This window comes from Aethalodelphis obliquidens, unplaced genomic scaffold (assembly GCF_003676395.1).
Source record: "Aethalodelphis obliquidens isolate GAN/ISIS:26980383/991018 unplaced genomic scaffold, ASM367639v1 scaffold9, whole genome shotgun sequence".
NCBI classification, from domain to species: domain Eukaryota; kingdom Metazoa; phylum Chordata; class Mammalia; order Artiodactyla; family Delphinidae; genus Aethalodelphis; species Aethalodelphis obliquidens.
This window is the reverse complement of record NW_020837953.1, coordinates 7,348,020-7,368,061: the sequence shown is the minus strand read 5'-3', so window position 1 is coordinate 7,368,061 and position 20,042 is coordinate 7,348,020. Positions and strand designations below refer to the sequence as shown.

Below are 20,042 nucleotides of genomic sequence, written 5' to 3'. Positions count from 1 at the left end.
TCTCTCTCTCTCTCTCTCGGTGTGTGTGTGTGTGTGTGTGTGTGTGTCCTCTCTTCCACTTGCTCTGTTCCCTACCAGCGTCTATTCTTTGACCTCATGGTTTTTCTATTCCCTTTCTCTCTTTCCCTTCTTTCCCTCTTTCTCTCTCTGTAACCCCTCTCTCCTCCCCCCTCCCCTTTTCTCTTTCTCTCTCCCTCTCCCCCGTGCTCTCCTGTGGTCCCTGTAACTGTTTCCAGCTCCAAGGTAAATGGACTTGCTTGCAGGATGGCCAGACCTGGCCCATCGCCTGGCCACCCGTTGCCATGGTGTCTCAGATGCGGTGTCAGGCAGCAGCCTTGGCTGTCTGGCAGGCAGGGCATGAAGGGCTCTGATGAAGAGAGAGGCTGGCCCTATTCTTCACAGATCCTGAAGGGCTCACCCCACTGCCAGGGGCTCGCATGGCAGGGGGTTCCCCGTGAATGTGGGTTCCATGCTGGATACTATCAGAGGGGCTTGCCCGAGGGGCCAGTCACACTTGGGGTCAGACTGCCTGTGTGCGGACCCCTCCTGCCCCTTTCTGGGGTCTGCTGGACGTAGGGGGTGAGAGGTGGCAAACAGCTCCAAGGAAGGAAGCTACAGGGAGGCAGCTGTCAGTGGTGGAGGGGCAGGGGTAGCTGGACATGCCTGCGTCTGAGAGGGACCTATCTAGCTGTCCATGAGGCTTCCTCCCACTCCGCAAAGTTAAGGATTTAGAAAATACGGTTTTCCGCTGACAGACAGCTTGCAGTTTCTGCACTGGTGGCGGCACCTCACTCCCTCACAGGCTGCTGGCCTTGAGTATCCAGTAGGACAAGTGCCTGGACCCTGGACTGTGCTGGGAGGAGCTCCTGATACCATCCCTGTTTCCTGCAGAGGATGTGAGGGTCGATGGGGAGGAGAACTTCCCTGAGGGCCCTGCCTGGCATGTGTGGGTAAGGAAGGGCCTGTGCCTGGCACTAATGCCTGGGATGCAGCAATAACTATCCTGCCTGTCAGACAAGAGAGAGGCAGTTACAGCAAAGTACCCAAGCAGACTCAGTCAGCCCTTGAGTTAAACACACTTGGGTTCAAGTCCCAACTCTGCCCTTTACTGGCTGTGTGTGTGTGTGTGTGTGTGTGTGCATGGGTGTGGGTGTGTATGTGTGTACGCGCACACGCGCGTGCACCATACCCTTTCTGAGCCTCTGTTTTCCCATCTGTAAAATGGGAATAACAACAACATTTGACTATTAGGGCTGTGTGAGGATTGAAAGAGAAAAGGCACAGAAAATGCTTAGTACCACACCTGGAACATAGTAAATAATTAAACAAGGGAGCACGATTGTTTTCATTCTCACTTGCATACCTACCCTTTCAGTTTTATAAAGGAGGAAGCTGGGGCCAGAGACATTTAAAAACTTGCTCACGTCCCATCGGTCATAGTTCTGCAACACTCTGTGGGGACAGTGCCCAAACGATGCAGAGAAGCAGAGCTGAGGATGAGGCGACTTTGAATCCCAGTCCCACGCAGCCAGTCCCTGCAGGTTCCGCCTCATTTTCAGGCCCCTGCTGCGCCCGCTCTGCGTGGCAGTGTCTCCCAGGTAACCCCTGTCTTGCTCTGTGCGGGGATCCACTCGGGCTGTCCTGTCCCTGTGGGCAGGCCCTTCGCAGACTCAAGAAGTGCTGGAATAAAAGGAGGGCTGAGCCACTGTGGTTTACACGGCACTTTCCATACATTTCCTCCCATCTCCACATTCTGGTTTCCAGGAGTGAGAAGGCTGCTGGGGGAAAGACAAGTCTGGTCCTGCCCAACTGCTTCGTCATCTCCAGCCTCCCTCACATCTGGCAGCACTTCACAGTTAGTCGGGTGCCCTCAGTTTCGGGATCTCCTTTAACCCTCACAAGTCTTGGATGGAGATGGGATGGGGATTGTCCTCACCTTCTCAATTACTTACTCAAGGTCTGCCCCACTTCAGGCCCTTTCACTTAAGACCTTGGACAGACGGCACCCACTGCCTCAGTTTCCCTGTTCATACCAGCAGGCAGTTGTATTCAATCTCTAAGCCCTTTTCAGTCTTGTGGTGAGGAGGCAAGAGCTACCTTGTAGATAGAAGCAGGAGGCCTGCACTTAAGCCCTGGCTCTGTGGTTTAGAGCTGCGGGACCTCGGACTTGGGACTTCTCTGGGTCCCCTGTGTACCTTGCCAATGATAACACCGCAAATGTTTCCTGTGTATCAGATGAGATAGGAATGGTTAAGCATTCAGGAAATGCCCTCCCTGCCCTCTCTGGCCCCTGGCTGGCTCTTCAGTGGGGCGGGAGGAATTCTCCAGATGACCCAGCTGAGGGCAGGTATCAGATTTCAGACAAGCTATTTTTACCCTCGGGGAGTGGCTGGAGGCAGGTGATGTTCAGACTCTCTGTTCTAGAATGGGGTGAAGGGGGGAAAAAAGAGAGGGAGAAAAAGGACTTCTTTGGTGGTCCAGTGGTTGACTCCGTGCATCCACTGCAGGGGGCACAGTTTCGATCCCTGGTCGGGGAACTAAGGTCCCGCATGCCTTGCGGTGTGGCCAAAAAAAGAAAAAAAAAAAAATAGAATGGGGTGAAGGGGCAGGGCCTCTAGTGGAGAACTTCTCCTGACCTCATGGCCTGTATTCTCCCTGCCTACATAGGGTGACATCAGTGGGAATTGGAGACCCTCTGAACAAACTCATTCATTTGGTCCACGGTGAGCCAGGCTCCATGCTGGGCCCGGTGGACACCAGGTGTAGAGAGAGAGGGCTCCTACCTGGTGGATCTTCTCATAGATGTCCACCAAATACTCCCACAATTAAATGAACGTTGTCACAATGGAGAGCATTTAGACCAGAGGTTCATGGGGCCAGGAGCATGAGGATGGCAGGAGAGAGAATGGAGCTGAGGGATGAGAAGGCCTTACGGAGGTGGAGAGGAGAGGGAAGACTGCTCCAGGCAGAGGGGATGCCGTGAGAAGAGTCCAGAAGTGGGCAATGGCCTGATGGGTATGAGGAACTGAGAGACGGCCAGTGTGGCTGGCGGTACGGGTGTGATCAAGACTGGAGGCGTGGCCGGCGATCTGCCGGGGGGCCTCGTGGGTCTTGTCAAGAAAGTCCTCCCATAAGCCAAACACTTTCATGGTTGAAAAGAGTCTTGGAGACTCTCTAGTTAAATGCTCCATTTGACAGATGAGGAAACTGAGGCACAGAAAGGTAAAATAACTCATCCAACGTCTCCTGGGAGTGATGAGCTGATACAAATTCCACTTATATTCAGTTTTATAGGAAGGCACTGAACTGGAAATGCCTCATGAAGCTCTACCTCCAAAGGAGGCAGGCTTAGCTCAGAATTTCAATTATGCCCCCAACCCCACTTCCCTTCTTTAACAGATTTAGGGTCAGGGGCAAGATGAGAAGGTTGGAGACCCTCCCATCCCCCTCTGTCCACACTGGGAGAGCACAAGAGTTGGCTGTCAGAAGGGGAGTGCCCACCGCCTGAGCAGCCTACCCCAGGCTGTGGGCTCTGGGTGGGGACTCAGGGCACTGGCCTCTGTTCTCTCCAACGTCACTGACCGGCTGTATGACGTGGGGAAGTTTACGTCCCCTCTCTGAGTTTCGGATGGAAGAATTTCTTCCATCTTCTCCATCTCTGAGGCCTATGGAAGTGCTATAGAGATATAAATGTGGGCTTTGGCTGGTAGGTCTGGGATTGTTTGTGGGTTTTTTTGGGTCGTGCTGCGTGGCTTGCAGAATCTCAGTTCTCTGACCAGGGATTGAACCCGGGTGACGGCAGTGAAAGCCCAGAATCCTAACCACGAGGCCACCAGGGAACTGCCCTGGGATTGTCTTAGACTCTGTCACTTCTCAGGTGTTTAGAAGCAATGTACTGGCTCTCAGCCTTGGTTTCCTCATCAGTAAAATGGGTAGAATAACAGTGCGTTGTAGGATAGATATGAGAGTTACTGAAATAATACATATGGAAGCTTCTAGCATGGAACTTGGTACATAGTAGGTTTCAATAAGTGCTAACCAAATGAATGGCATAGAGGAGGTGCTTAGTAAAAAATAATGGTTTAATTCTCTACCTTCCTCACCCCCAAATCTTGAAAAATGTCAAGTGCCAACACACCCTGTAGCTAGAAGTAGAATGAGGATGTGTGCCTAGGGTGCTGGAGACCATTATTTATCTTCTAGAATGAAGGTATGATCTGATATGTATGACTATCAAAAGCCTACGGAACAGGCCACCGACGTCCTCCCAGTCCTCTAGCTGGTGTCACGGCCGAGTGCATCCACTACTGTCCTTTATAGCCTTGTCTACTGGGAATCTCAAGGCCAAATGCAGTTCTCTATGGCAGCATCTTTGTGCACCTGGATTCCTAACATAATTGCGCCTCCCTTATTTTGTTCCTTAGCTCTGTTTGCATCATGGAGCCCTGTGTGTGTGCAGTCTGTGTGCATGCGCAGGCTACCTCAGAGCCTTTTCTGGGAAGAAGACGGAATAGACTTGAAGGGGTGTTTAGGAGGTTGACAGATGCTCCTGCCTTGCTGGTGAGAAAACCACTGGGAAGCGGCTGGTCGCTCTGAGAGCCTGGAGCCACCTTTGTGGGGACAGGGCACCAGCTGAGGCAGCTCCCTCACGCTGCAGGAGTGCCTGGTTTTCATGAGGCCTGGCTGGCGGTGGGCCAAGGCACTTCTCCCTGCTGCCTGCCTGCCTTCCAGTCCCCACCCCCTGGGGAGAGGCCAGGCGGGACAGTGGGGCGGGGCAGGGCCGTGCGGGGTCTTGCACCCTGCACTTGAATCCCTGCTCCACTATTGCTGGCTTTCTGAGTTCTCACAGAACCCCTCAAACCGGCTACCGGTCTTGCCTCCTCATGGGGTTGCCGTGAGCCTCTGGTGAACTCATACATGAGAAAGTACTATGTAGACAGTCTGGTTTGAGCTCTGTTTAGGTGTCTCCCAGCTATATTTCTGTAGGAAGCCCAAACTCAGTTTATAATGCTAACCTAAGTGCTCAATAAATGTTAGCCACGTGGCAGGCGTGTGCTAGGAGCTTTGAACACTTGATCTTGTTTAATTTCATCCCCATGATGACCCTGGATGTAGGTATTATAATCCCATTTTTACAGTTGAGGGAACTGTAGGTAGTCCACAGAGGTAGGCTGAGCAGCCTGCCTGAAGTCACACAAGTTAGTTGTGGAACCGGACTTGGGTCCAGGCCAGGCTGATGCCCAAGAGCAGCCCTGTGTCAGGGTGGGTGAGCTGAGCGGTCACCCAGGCCAGCTTCTCCCCTCCAGGGTAGGTGGGCCTCCTCTGCTCTAGGCCTGCTCTTTGAGATGATTCTTTTTTTTTTTTTGGTTGCTTTGGGTCTTTGTCGCTGTGTGTGGACCTTCTCTAGTTGTAGTGAGCAGGGCCTACTCTTTGTTGTGGTGCGTTGGCTTCTCATTGCGGTGGCTTCTCTTGTTGTGGAGCACAGGCTCTAGGTGTGCGGGCTTCTGTAGTTGCAGCACGCGGGCTCAGTAGTTGTGGCACGCAGGCCCTAGAGTGTGCGGGCTTCAGTAGTTGCAGTGTGTGGGCTCAATAGTTGTGGCTCACGGGCTCTAGAGCGCAGGCTCGGTACTTGTGACGCACGGGCTTAGTTGCTCCGCGGCATGTGGGATCTTCCCGGACCAGGGCTCGAACCCGTGTCCCCTGCACTGATTCTTAACCACTGCGCCACCAGGGAAGTCCTTCAAGATGGTTCTTGAAGGCACTAAGATGTCTCTGCTGGCTGGTCTCTACGTTTTCCCACTAATCATTGTAGGCCGCGCCCTTTTCCAGGGGTCTTCCGTGGTTTCTGGGGACTCCTGGGCCCCTCCCTCTGTCTGCACCCAAACAGATACCTAGTACTTTCCCCACCTGCTTCCCTTTGCCGCGGCCACTCCCGTCACTGGAGTCCCTGCTGTTCCTGCGTCTCCTTTCTGCTGTTCTGCAGTCCTCCCTGTACCGCAGATGGTCCTCGTCATCAAGTCTCAGCTCCTAGGCCGCCCTTGTCATCACCCTTTTCCTCTCCCATAGGCGTTTATTTGGCACCTGCTCTGTGCCAGGCCTGACTCCATCCCTGTGCTGTGGGAATGCCTGTCTGCTGGGGCTGGTGGCTCTGAATCAGTGACCGCACAGCTCGGTCAGTGCCGTGTGGAGACAGTAAGGCTGTGGGGGCCAGGGAGGCCCTAGCTCTCCCTGGGGAAAAGGCAGGGGGAGGTGCTGAAGAGGGAGGAGGAGGAAGCAGTCACTCGGCAGGTAGCGCAGGTGAAGGGATCCTAGGCAGAGGCAGTGCCCATGTGGCAGAGGAACGGAGGTGGGGTGAGAGCGTGCTCTGGGGAACCGAGTGTGGTCTGGAGCTGGGAGAGCAGCTGCGGGGACAGTGGCAGCAGCTACAGAGTAGGGCCTCGGTCCTGAGAGCGGCAGGAAGCCATCGAGGAGTCTTGAGCAGGGGAGATGCCTGCTCAGGCTTGCTCTTCAGAAAAGTCTGTGTGGTCCTAAGGCACAGAACGAAGTCCCAGTTGCAAGGACTGGGTCCAGCCTCCCTGCAAGGCAGGACGCTGTAGGTTGTGGTTGTCTAGTTGGTGGCTTTGGGTTTTGGAAAGATCCTTCCGGTGTTGCATAGAGGCCTGGAAGGAGGTGGAGAGCTACTGGAGGCCTGTGGACTGGCTGTGGAAATGACCCAGTGAGTGAGCAGTGTGGGGGCCTGACACATCAGGGCAGGGGGGCTAGACTGAGAGTTTAAGGAGGTTGGGTCACTGAGACTTGGCTACTTGGGAGAGGGAGGAAATCCAGATTAAGTCTGTAGTGTGGCCTGTTGTTAAATTGCCCAGAAGGAGCCCTGGCCTAGGGGGCTTTACCAGGACCAGCCTTTCCCTCTGTGTGCCTCAGTTTCCCCAGGTGTGAAGGGATTGAGCAAAGTGGCCTTTCTTGCTCTGACCCAGCAGTTCTGTCCCATGCCTCTGGCTGAGGAGCAAGGACACAGAGACCACAGTGTAGCCGGCTGGGGCCTAGTCTGGGATTATCAAATCTGGCCGGGTCTGTTGCGGCTGGAAGCCAGCCCCCGGCATGGCTGCCGTCTGAGAGCGCGTGTCCCTGGCCCTTAGATGCCCTCTCCACCTTCGTGCAGGCTCTGTCCCCCCTGTCAGCTGTCTTGGCGCAGCCTGCCTGGCCGCCCCAGGCCCTAACTCTGACCAGGGCCTCTGCTCTCCCCGTGACTGGCCCTGAGAGGAATGGCTCGGCTCTGGGGCCTTATTGGCAAAACCCTGCCTGGGCCACACACGCCCCTGCCTCCTGGGCTGGATGCCTGCCCACCATGGGATTAGAAGGAGGCCTGGCCTTGCCTGCCCTGACGTGGCAGACTGCCTTGGAGCCCAAGGAAGGAGCTGGAGTCTGAGAGGCTGTGCTTTGCCTCCCTGCGCGTGCTCCAGCCCGGGGGCTCTGCACTCCTCTCTTTGAGGGAACTGGGAGCACAGCACAGTGGGGCTTGTTCCTTAGCTTGCCAGGGGGGAGTGGGGTGGGAGCTCAGCCCTGCTCAGAGTACAGTATTTCCTGCCTGACAGGTAACCGGGCTCCTTAGCTTCCTCATTGGAAAACTCAGCTGGCTATGCCAGAGCCCTGCAGGATTAGATCCCAGAATCCTGGCATCGAGGGTGGGATATCTTGAGGACTGGCAGTCGCCCCCTGCCCCTGCCTGGTGAGTGACAGATGAGGTTCAGGAGGGAGGGGCTTGCTCAGGATCACACAGCGCATGAGGGGCAGGGCTAGGATTTGAACTCAAGTCTGCCTCTAGACATTCCTTTACAAACCTTTGATGAGGTCCTACTGTGTGCCAGGTACTTCTTTTTTTAAAAATTTAATTAATTATTTAATTTTTTTTTTTTTTTCTTCTTTTTTTTTTGCGGTACGTGGGCCTCTCACTGACGTGACCTCTCCCATTGCGGAGCACAGGCTCCGGACACACAGGCTCAGTGGCCATGGCTCACAGGCCCAGCCGCTCCGCGGCATGTGGGATCTTCCCGGACCGGGGCACGAACCCGTGTCCCCTGCATCGGCAGGTGGACTCTCAACCACTGCGCCACCAGGGAAGCCCTAAAAATTTAATTTATTTATTGATTGATTTTTGGCTGCGTTGTGTCTTCGCTGCTGCGCACGGGCTTTCTCTAGTTGCGGCGAGCGGGGGCTACACTTTGTTGCGGTGCGTGGGTTCTTATTGCTGTGGCTTCTCTTGTTGCAGAGCACAGGCTCTAGGCACGTGGGCTTCAGTAGTTGCAGCACGTGGGCTCAGTAGTTGTGGCTCACGGGCTCTAGAGCGCGGGCTCAGTATTTGTGGCGCATGGGCTTAGTTGCTCTGTGGCATGTGGAATCTTCCCAGACCAGGGATCGAACCCGTGTCCCCTGCATTGGCAGGCGGATTCTTAACCACTGCACCACCAGGGAAGTCCCTGTGCCAGGTACTTCTAAGCATAAGCACTAGAGTAGGAGCTTCGCAAAGGATTGGCCCAATTTCTCTTATATGTTCAGTGTTTGGGGGACAGTCCAATACAGAGGAGGTGCTCGGTGAATGAATGAGTGAATGAATGAATGAACAAATGGGTAAGGCAAAGATCCTGCCTCCAGGCATGTAGACTCCAATGGATGGGACTTTGTCTTTGCACAACAGGAAATAGGAGGCTGGTAGGAGTGGGTATGGGCTAGGTGGGAAGCAGAGAGGATTGGAATTCAGATGTCCTGACTGCTGGTCTAGGGCTTTTTCCAGCCTCACTTTCCTCACCTGTAAAATGGGGTAAACGGTTTTCACCCTCTGCCTGCCTCGTGAGGATCCAGTGAGGTAGTAGATGAGAATAGGCTTGTGAAGCAGGGACATTGTGCTGGGGGGGCTTCCCTGTGTGCACATACAGAACCGCCCAGAAACTCCACATGCTCTGCTTTTCTTCTGCCCCCTTACCCTCTGCATTTTGCCTCCCCCATTGCCCTAGCTTTCTCCAGGGCTTCTTTCTGGAATGTTCTGCCCAGAACCTCTAGCCATGGAGGGGTTGGGAAGAGTGCGGGTGAACGGAGTCTGCCTGCCTCCTTCCTCTACCATCTCCCACACCCAGAAAGCCAGCCACCCGCATCCACATCCAAGCAGGCCCCCAATGCACACCCGGCCGGAAATGCCTTGGCAGTGGTTACCATGGTGACGGGTCCTGATGCTTGGACTGCAGAGGCCTGGGAGCTGCCTGCAACAGCCTGGCAGCCTGGCACCCGCAGGCCCCCGCCCAGGCTGCGAGCTCCTGGCGCAGCTGCCCTCCTCTCTCCTTTTGGTGCCTAGCACTGAGCCTGGTACCCAGGGACTCTTGGGAATGAGCTGCCTGTCTGGGAACCCACAAGCTGTTCTGGGTCAGACTGGCTTGGTTCAAATCCCAGTTCTGCCTCTTAGGGTGGTCAGTGACCTAAACAAGTTAACTCGGTGTGTTTTGAATTGACTGAATTAGCTACGGGATCCTTGTGAAGGGAGTTATCCAAAGGATATAGACTCCCAGAATGAGACCCATCCTTGCCCCGAGCCGTCACTGCCCCCATCCTGCGGCAGTGGCAGGGTCAACATCGGGTCACAGCACTCTTTGCTGCTGAATCCGCATCCAGGGCCCTAGATTCCTCATCTCGGACCCCAGGAGGTCCTGCAGGCAGTGTAGTGTGATGGGCAGGACCTCAGACTCTGTGGGTCACAGCTGGGCTTGGCACTTACTTGGGCTTCAGTTTCCTCATCTATTTTTTTTTTAATCGAATTTGTTACAATATTGCTTCTGTTTTATGTTTTGGTTTTTTGGCCATGACCCCCGCCCCCCCGTCCCCCGCCCCCCCCGACCAGGGATTTAACCCACACCCCCTGCATTGGAAGGTGAAGTTTTAACCACTGGACTGCCAGGGAAGTCCCAGTTTCCTCATCTTTGAAATGAAGATAATAATGTACCTCTTTCAGAGGTTTGTTGTATGGATAACATTTGACTTAGTACTTGTAAAGTGCTTAGACGAGTATCTGATACTTAATAAGCACTTTATAAACGTTAGCGGTGACTTATCGTCACCACAATTGGCATTGGCCATGAAAATTGGAACCCCTGTGCCCGTCCCTCCTGTCATTTTTCTCATGCAGGCAGGCATCCCCACCTCTGTTCACAGTGTCATGAGAGAGATAGGACGGCAGTTTGGCTGCCCTTCCTCATCCCGCCCCATCTAGGGGACTGCTAGGCACTCCCCACCTCTGCTGCCTGGCGAGTGAGACAAGCTGGGCCCTGGGCAGAAACTCCTCCTCTAACTCATGCGTTTGAGGACTTTCTCTGCTGGTTCTCCAGCTGGCAGCTGTTCCAGCCCTGGTCGGGATCAGCCAGCTGGTCAGTGACCGCCCAGAGCCCTCCCAGTCAGTAGAGCTGATGACGGATGAGCACCCAGCAGAGATGCTGCTACTGATGTCATCTGAAGAATGAGGGGCCCGAGGAAGGGGCTCTTATAGGATGAACTAGGAGCAAATCCCCAGGCTTGACTGCTGCAGGGCTCACTGGGCCTCCCTGAAGAGTGAGGGGGAATCTTTCCAGAATGAAGGAGAATCTGAGGCAAAATTTGAATAAGCTGGCCCACCAGCTGAATTAATTCTCTGTTGCATCCCTCTCTCCCAGCCCCCTCCTTCGGGTCCAAGGTTATGTTAACACAGAATTGTTGGCCAAAAGGAAGCTGGGCATAAGGGCATCCAGAGAGCCCCTGGGGGTCTGAGACCCTGGGCTGGATGGTGGTGGCCACTCTTGGAGTTGGGGTCTTATGGCGGGTGGCCCTGGGGTCTCAGGGACTGGCAGATCGGGGAGACCCTGCTGTAAGCTGACTGCCTCTTCTGTTTCCCAGGGCCTGGCCTCCGTGTTCTCCAACCGTGCATCCCGGAAGTCGGCCTCACGCACTGAGAACAACATGGCAGAGGACGAGGGCTACCGGAACCCCACGGAGGTGCAGATGAGCCAGCTGGTGCTGCCCTGCCACACCAACCAGCGCGGCGAGCTGAGCGTCGGGCAGCTGCTCAAATGGATTGACACCACCGCCTGCCTGTCTGGTGAGGCCGCGCCCGGCACAGCTGCCCTCCCAGCCCCGGCACCACACACCCAGAGGAGAGGCCCCAGTTTACAGAGACGGTTGCCGTCCCCGAGTGCCACCCTCCTCCCTCCTCCCAGCCTTTGCTCAGGCTGCTCCACCTGCCTGCGATGCCCTCTTCAAGTTCTCCATGCTCTGCTCGGGCCCAGCCTCTTGCCCGGAGGCGCCCAGAGGTCTGAGTACTATAACCTAAGGTCCCTGCTCTGACACAGCGCGGCCTTCAATGTGGCAGCTCTGAGACTGGCTGTGAGCAAAGCCTGTGGCATTGAGTAGAGTTGAGTGGAGCTGGATTGAGCTCATTTTGTTGCCTGTGGTGCCCCAGTATTCTCCAGCCCACAGGGAGTTCACAGTCTGATGGGGGGGCCAGACAGGAGACTGACTGCCCCCCAGCACTGTCTGATGGGAGCTGGGAAAGGGAGGTGGAAGCAGGGCTCTGGGAGAACAGACCAGAGGCTCTGCCCCAGCCCTAGGGGCAGAGAAGGGATTCTAGAAGGACTAAGGCCTGGGAGCACAGTCCTCAGAGGAAGAATGACTCAGGCAAGGAGACAAAGGTGGGTGAGGTTGACTGGACAGGGGTACGGGCACTCTAGGAGGTCAGGAAGTGGAATAGCATGGCGTCGTCATGCATTCATTCGACAGCTGCTCATTGAGTATCTCCTGCATGCCAGGCGCTGCTCCAGGACTGGGGCACAGCAGTGAACAAGACAGGCAAAAATCCTTGCCCTCAAGTGACATGCAGTCTAGCAGGAGGGAGAGGCACTAAGACAGACAAAACCCAGATATGTAAGACAGGGTCGGGGTGTCGTAATCACGGTGAGGAAAGTAAAGAAGGGTGGGAGCACGGGCGAGGAGGCAGGCCTTAGCTAGGCGGTCTGACGTTTGATCAGAGGCCTGGGTCACGGGGAGGCTGCTAACGCATGCTTTCTTCTCCTGACGCCAGCGGAGAGGCATGCTGGCTGCCCCTGCGTCACAGCCTCCATGGACGATATCTATTTTGAGCACACCATTAGGTAAGTGGCCCCTCCTGCCCTTCCTTCTGGTCTCCCCATCACGAGCCCAGAGCCCTTCCCCCATCTACTGCCTGCTCAGCCTGTGTGCTGCCTGGAACCTGCCTCAGCTGACTGAGGGCCTCTGCAGATGGAGGGGGGGCAGCCTTTGGTGAGCAGTGACCCGTCTCGTCTGCAAGGTCTCTGGGACGGCGGTGGGCTGGAAGCTGCCCTGTGGCTGGCAGCTCCCTCAGCCAGGCTTGGAGTTGGGTGCTGCTGAGGCAGTATCATGGGGTGCTGTGTGACTTTGGGGAAGGCAGTCTCTTTCTCTGGTCCTCAGTTTTCTTATCTTCAAAGTGGAAGGGGTTAGACTTAATCAGTGAATGCCTTTTTGAGCTTGGACATTCTCTGTGGGTCATTGGTCATCAGACTGTAGGGAGGTCCCTGGATAAGGTGCCTTGGCAGAGTCTGACCCAGAAGTTTGGACCATGCAGCCTCTGCTCATGGACCCCCAGGGATGAGGAACTCATTACCTCCTGGTTTTTTGGGTTTTCGGGTTTTTTTTTTTTTTTTTTTAACCGTCTGTACTGGTTAGAAGACTCCTCATTACACTGTGCTGAGCTTTGTCTCTGCACAGCTTTGCTGGGACCCAAGGAGCATGCTGAGCCCTCTGCCCAGGACAGGCTGCAGGGCTGCATACAGTGCTTTGGCCTCCAGGTCTGCTCCTAAACTCTCTCAGTGCCTAGGACGTCAAGTGCCAAGGACTCATTCAGGACGTCCTGGTGCCCCACGAGTTGTGGTTAAGGAAAAAGTTTGGCTAGTCCCTGTATCCACTTATGTAGTCATTCATCACTGCTTGTGGACCAGGGCCCATGCTGGGTTTGGGGTCCACAAATTCAACTGGAACATAGTCCCTGTGCCCCAGGAGCTCCCAGAATGCAGGGAGGAAGATAGAGAAACATAATTTCCATTCAAAGCAGCGAATTCCAGGGTAATAATGATCTCTGCATATGGGTGCTTTGTAATACTTTTTCTAAATGTCTTTTATTTTAGAATAGTTTTTGATTTGCAAAAACACTGTAGATAGTACAGAGTTCCCATATACCCCACACCGAGATTCCCTGTTACTAACATCTTACATTTGTGTGGTACCTCTGTCACCATGAGCCAATATTGATGCGTTATTGGTAATGTCTCTTTAATTAACTTAAGTCCTCAGAACAACCCTATGAGGTCGTGGCTATTAGTACCCTCATTTTACAGGTGAGAAAACGGAGGCACAGAGAAGTGAAATAACTTGCTTCAAGTCATACAGCTGGTGGAGAACCCAGGACATACTACGAGCCAGGCAGTCTGGCCCCAGAGCCCTTGTTCTTAACAAACAGGCCTCATTGCCTATATGTCTGGGGGTGGGTATAGTGAGTGGCACAGAGAGTAGTCAAGGGTGGCTTCCTGGAGGAGGTGTTTGAGCTGGGTCCAGTACTGTGTGTAGTGACAATTTGTAGGCCAGTGGAGCCGTGTCCGGGCCAGCTCTGGGTCTCTGTTGCCAACACGAAATCTGGCACTTGGAGGAGCAAGGGATAGAGAAGGCTGGGGTGGGGTGTGTACATGATGGATGGACACGCTGTGGGACCCAGTGGAGTGGAGGTGAGTCTGGGAAGAGAAGGGTGTGGGTGGGAGGAAAAGCTGGAGATGATCCTGGGAAGGAGGGTAAGCTGGGGAGAGGCCTGGAGCATGATTGGTGGCCAGGAAAGGCCTGGCCATACCTGAGGAAAGCTGGGGAAGGTTTTTTTGTTTGTTTTTGCTTTTGCCATTTAAAAATATCTCAAAGGACTTCCCTTGTGGCGCAGTGGTTAAGAATCCTCCTGCCAATGCAGGGGACACGCGTTTGAGCCCTGGTCTGAGAAAATCCCACATGCCGCGGAGCAACTAAGCCCGTGCGCCACAACTACTGAACCTGCGCTCTAGAACCTGTGTGCCACAACTACTGAGCCTGTGTGCCACAACTAATGAAGCCTGCACACCTAGAGCCTGCGCTCCGCAACAAGAGGAACCACTGCAGTGAGAAGCCTGCGTGCCACAACCAAGAGTAACCCCTGTTCACCGCAGCTAGAGAAAGCCCACACGCCACAGCGAAGACCCAATGCAGCCAAAACATAACAGGCAAATTAATTTAATTAAAATTCTAAAAAAACCTTAAAATATCACAAAATGTATCTCTAATGGATAAGAACTTTTTAAAACATAATTTCAATACCACTACCACACCTAAAGAAAATGAACAGTTTCTCACTAACATCAAATATCCAGTCAGCATTCAGTTGCCCACAATGTCTCATGAATTTGTTTTTTAATTTTGTTTTGCTTTACAGTTATTTTTGTTGCTCAAGTCAGGATGCAAATCAGGTTGCAACTGGTTGCCAGGTCTCTTAAATGTTTTTTTTTTTTTTTTTTTTTTTGGCCATGCCTTGCAGGATCTTGGATCCCCGCCCAGGGATTGAACCCAGGCCCTGGCAATGAAAGTGCCGAGTCCTAACCACTGGACCACCAGGGACTTCCCTCTTAAGTCTTTTTTTTTTTTTTTTTTTTTTTTGGGGTTGGCGCCCCCCCCTGTGGAGCACAGGCTCCCGACGCGCAGGCTCAGTGGCCATGGCTCACGGGCCCAGCCGCCCCGCGGCATGTGGGATCTTCCCGGACCGGGGCACGAACCCGTGTCCCCTGCATCGGCAGGCGGACTCTCAGCCACTGCGCCACCAGGGAAGCCCCCTCTTAAGTCTTTTTTTTAACCCTTAGGTCCTACATCTCCCCACAACACCCTCTCCAACTACCCTCTCCTCCCCGCTTCCTCTCCCTCTCTATCTGTCTTCTCTTGAAGTTTGTTTGTTTGTTTTTTTAAATAAATAGATTCATTTGTTTATTTTTGTCTGCGTTGGCTCTTCATTGCTACGCGGGCTTTCTCTAGTTGCGGCAAGTGGGGGCTACTCTTTGTTGTGGTGCGTGGGCTTCTCATTGTGGTGGCTTCTCTTTGTTGCTGAGCACGGACTCTAGGTGTGTGGGCTTCAGTAGTTGTGGTTCACGGGCTCTAGAGCACAAGCTCAGTAGTTGTGGCCCACGGGCTTAGTTGCTTCATGGCATGTGGGATCTTCCCGGACCAAGGCTCAAACCCGTGTCCCCTGCACTGGCAGGTGGATTCTTAACCACTGCGCCACCAGGGAAGCCCAAAGTTTATTTGTTGAAGAAACCTGGTTATTTGTTCTCTAGAGTTCTTCATCATCTGGGTTTTGCTGTTAGCATCACTGTGGTGTCATTTAACATGTTCCTCTGTCCCCTGCTAGTAAATTGGTCTTGGGGAAGGGCTTGAACAGGGGTCACATTTGTTTGTTGGAGCTGCCTCTGGAGGGGTGTTGGGAAATCAGCAGCCTGAAGGGGGCCCCAAGGAGGCTGGGCACTGACCCTGGGGATGGAGCCAGTTTGGGCCTGAGCTGTGAGATGGAGGACAGTCAGGAAGGAAGAGAAGCTTGGGAGTCCAAATGGGTTACTGCTTGGCTTTGAGGGGGGGCTAGAGAGGGGGAGGGGAGGAGGAGGAAGGGGAAGGGTCATACACTTCTTTCTCTTTTTTTTAGTACTGCAAAAAATAGACTTATTTTTACTTGGGGGATGAGGGAAGTTTTTTTTTTTCTACTTTTTTATTATGAAAACTTTCAAAATTATAGAAAGTTGAATAGTGCTGTGATCATCCCTACTGAGAGTTAATAATGAACACTTTGCTAAATTTGCTTTATCTGTATGTGGATAAATACAAGCATACCTCATTTTATTGCACTTTGCAGATATTGCATTTTTTTACAAATTGAAGGTTTGTGGCAATCCTGCATCAGGCAAATCTATTGACCTCATTTTTCCAACGACATTGGCTCATTTAGTGTCTCTGTGTCACATTTTGGTAATTTTTGCAATATTTCAGACTTTTTCATTATTATTATATTTTTTATGGTGATCTGTGATCAGTGATCTTTGATGTTACTGTTGCAAAAAGATTACAACTGGCTGAAGGCTCAGATGATGGTTAGCATTTTTTAGCAAGAAAGTTTTTTTTTTTAATAAGTTTATTTATTTATTATTTATTTTTGGCTGCATTGGGGCTTCATTGCTGCACGCAGGCTTTCTCTAGTTGCACGAGCAGGGGCTACTCTTTGTTGTGGTGCGCAGGCTTCTCATTGCGGTGGCTTCTCTTGTTGTGGAGCACGGGCTCTAGGCACACGGGGTTCAGTAGCTGTGGCATGCGGGCTCAGTAGTTGTGGCTCGCGGGCTCTAGGGCACAGGCTCAGTAGTTGTGACGCACAAGCTTAGTTGCTACGTGGCATGTGGAATCTTCCCAGAACAGGGCTCGAACCTGTGTCCCCTCAATTGGCAGGCAGATTCTTAACCACTGTGCTACCAGGGAAGTCCCAAGAAGGTATTTTTAAATTAAGGTATGTATATTGCTTTTTAGACATATTTCAATTGCATACTTAATACACTACAGTATAGTGTAAACATATCTTTTATATGCACCAGGAAACCAAAAAAATTGTGTGACTCGCTTTATTGCGATATTTGCTTTACTGCCATGGTCTGGAACGGAATCCACAGTATCACTGTTGTGTGAACTATTTGAAAGTAAGTTGCAGACATCATGACACTTCATCCCTCCATATGTCAGCATGCATCTCCTAAAAGTGATAGTCCCCTACCTGACTATTAGAACTACTAAAAAAAAATAATAATAACAGAAATGAACAAGTCAGGGCTTCCCTGGTGGCTCAGTGGTTAAGAATCTGCCTGCCAAGGCAGGGGACATGGGTTTGAGCCCTGGTCCGGGAAGATCCCACATGCCACGGAGCAACTAAGCCCGTGCGCCACAACTATTGAAGCCCACGTGCCTAGAGCCCGTGCTCCACAACAAAGAGAAGCCACCATAAGAAGAAGCCCGTGCACCGCAACGACGCGTAGTAGCCCTGCTGGACGCAACTAGAGGAAGCCTGCGCGCTGCAATGAAGACCCAACGCAGCCAAAAATAAATAAATAAATAAATAAATAATAATAATAAAAAAAGTCAGCACAGGGCAGCAAAGTGGCTCGCTCAGGGATTCTGATGTTCATCTGGACCTGGGAGTCATTCCAGAGGGACAGTTGCAGCTGGAAAGAGCAGGGTGCTCAGTAGAATCAGTCTAGAATCCTGGCTCTGTCCATCTTTAGCTGGGTGACCGTAGGCAAATGGCTCACCCTCTCTGATACTCAGTCCCCCCTAAACCTACCTGCCGAACCTGTTCTGAGGTTCAAATGAGGTCGTGCAAAGTACCTGGCACGTAGTAGGTATTCTTTCCCTTCCTACCCTGTGTTTATAGTTATCTTGTGCTTAGTAGGCATTCAATAATTGTGGAATTCATTAATTCAGTAGGCCACTATTCATGGCTTACCTTGTGCCATGTGCAAGGACTTGAAGATTCAGTGGTGAGCAAAACAGACATGATCCTTGCCCCAGCAGAGCTTAAGGACTGTGGGGGAGACAGAGGTCAATCTGTTGGAAGAAGTGTTAGGAGGGTGAACCTTATGGGGCTCCAGGAGGGTAGGGAGAGCTTTCCTTAGGAAGGACTGTTGAGCTGAGAGCAAGGAGAAGCTTGAGCATTCATTGGACAAGGGGAAGCGGGAGAAAGGGGGAGATGAATGACATCATGCCACTTCTCTTGCCCCAGCTTCCCCACCTGTAGAATGAGGTGCTAACACTGTCTTGCCGGTTTGCTTTGAGGACTCAGTGACATGGTAGATGTGAATATGCTCCGTATGCCATGATGTTCTCCTGCCAGTTCCTCTCAGCAGAGACACCTGTTCTCTCCCTCTGTCCCCACTTGGAAAGCTTACCTCCTGCTTTTCTCTCCTCAGTGTTGGACAAGTGGTGAATATCAAGGCCAAGGTGAACCGGGCCTTCAACTCCAGTATGGAGGTGAGCAGGTGGGTGGGTGGGTTTCTACCTCCTCTTCATTCTCAGCCGCCAGCTCGGGCACACTCACATTCACACTCACAGTGCCCCGATTGAGGCAGCAGAGTTCTGAAACAGCTGACAGGGTTGGGGGGATCCTAGGGCAATGTCCGATATCCATAATACAGAAGGGAAAACTGAGGCTAGGGAGGGGAAGGGATTTGCCCCAGGTCACCAAGCCATGTAGATTCTGATGTGAGCCTTGACTTCCAGCCTTCTGGGTCTTCACACCTAGTCTCAGACCCTCTCTTCAGCAGCCAGGTGGTCTCAGGAATACAGGGAAGATAGCCACTGTGCCTGACCCTGAAGGCAGTGGTCTGGAGGAGGGTGCTGGACTTCCGTCCATTAGCTTACCTCCCACAGCCTCTGTCTGCACATTGTAGAATGGGAACATGATTCCTATGCAGCAGGGTTGTTAAAGGTTTAATGGGAGGACTCTTTGGGGATGCACGGGGCTCTGTGAGCTCTGGAAGAGGGCCTCATCATTCCCATTTTACAGATGAGGAAACTGAGGCCCAGAGAAAGGAAGTGACTTGCTCAAGGTGTCCCAGGGAGCCAGGGGCAGAATCAGAACCTACCCCAGGTCTCTAGCCCCCTGGACTTGGTAGGTGACACAGAAGCACCAGAGGCCAGGCCTGGGGTGGGACTTGCTGTCTCCACCTGCGGGCCCTCGGGTTGGTGAGCTCTGTTTCCTCCCTCCTCAGTCGTCCACCTTGCTCTTCCTCTCCAGGTGGGCATCCAGGTGGCCTCCGAGGACCTGTGCTCTGACAAGCAGTGGAGCGTGTGCAAGGCCTTGGCCACCTTTGTGGCCCACCGGGAGGTCTCCAAGGTAGGTGGCTACACCTGACCACCCGATGCTGCCGGACCACCTGGGCGCCTGTCTACGTGGTGATTCTGGGGGTTGGTGGAGGGGTAGAGGTGGAGGCACAGCAGGGAATCCCCAGAAGAAGGCCCACCCTGTGCTGTGGTTGAACCCCAGGCGCCTCCCCGCTCTGCTTTTCCCCACCTCTCCCTGTGCACCTCGCACCCCAGGATCCTCCAGTTCTCTCCATTGCCTCCCATGTCCTGCGTCAACACCCCCCATCCACAGTGCCTTTGCCCAAGGATGGGGACAGGGACACTGGAGGATGAAAGTGATGTATCAGTCAACAGGGAGATGGAAGATGGGGACAAAGAGGGGGCAAGACTTGTAACCATCCAGCAGCCCCAGGCGTGAGCTGGCCGTTTGGGGGACAGGCTCTCACGCTATTCCAGGAAACTTGTCCTGAGCACCCCCCACCTCACCCCCTGCCACAGGTGAAGCTGAAGCAGATCACGCCGCGGACCGAGGAGGAGAAGACAGAGCACAGCGTGGCAGCCGAGCGCCGGCGCATGCGGCTGGTCTACACAGACACCATCAAGGACCTCCTGGCCAACTGCGTCATTCAGGATGGTGAGCGCCGTGCGTGGGGAGGGCAGCCCATGTCCTGCATGGCCCCCTCTGTCCTGGGCCCTTACTGAGCAGAGGGAGGAAGGGAGTCTCCTTGGGGTGTCCACCCATGGGTGGCCTCAGGCCTGGATGGCCCTCTTGCCTCAAGGTTCCTTTGGGGAAAAGGGAGCGTTTGGACATCTCGCCCAGCTCCCAGGAGCCATGAAGATGGACCTGGGACATACAGAAAACCCTTTTAATCCGCTAAATGCATTTGGGTCTCTAGGAGTCAAGGTATTTGGGAAGGTCGTGTTGAGCTTGGCCTTGAAACCCTAGGACTTTTAAAAAAACAGATAGGTAGCTAGGTAGGTAGGTAGATAGAGATAGGTGTAGGCATAGAGATAGAGTAAAAAGCAAGACTCTCTTCTACCCCAGAACCAAGGCTCCCTCCAGAGGCAGCTACTGTTCGTCATTTGGGGGC

General features: G+C 53.2%; 1 protein-coding gene across 6 annotated transcripts in view; it reads left to right on the top strand.

The window, feature by feature from the left end:
* The window catches only part of ACOT11 (acyl-CoA thioesterase 11), a 75,888-nt gene that overhangs the window by 35,733 nt on the left and 20,113 nt on the right, over positions 1 to 20,042 (top strand). For 5 of the 6 annotated variants that reach the window (XR_003433217.1, XM_027108424.1, XM_027108427.1 and 2 more), the window contains exons 2-6: positions 10,909 to 11,110; positions 12,089 to 12,158; positions 18,057 to 18,117; positions 18,884 to 18,982; positions 19,450 to 19,585. Coding sequence is in view for 5 of the 6 variants with exons in the window: in XM_027108424.1 (XP_026964225.1) it covers positions 10,909 to 11,110; positions 12,089 to 12,158; positions 18,057 to 18,117; positions 18,884 to 18,982; positions 19,450 to 19,585 (568 nt within the window). In the remaining variant the exon portion in view is untranslated. Of the gene's footprint in view, positions 1 to 3,771; positions 4,561 to 10,908; positions 11,111 to 12,088; positions 12,159 to 18,056; positions 18,118 to 18,883; positions 18,983 to 19,449; positions 19,586 to 20,042 lie in introns of those variants that run through there. The other variant, XM_027108426.1, reaches the window with a different exon arrangement.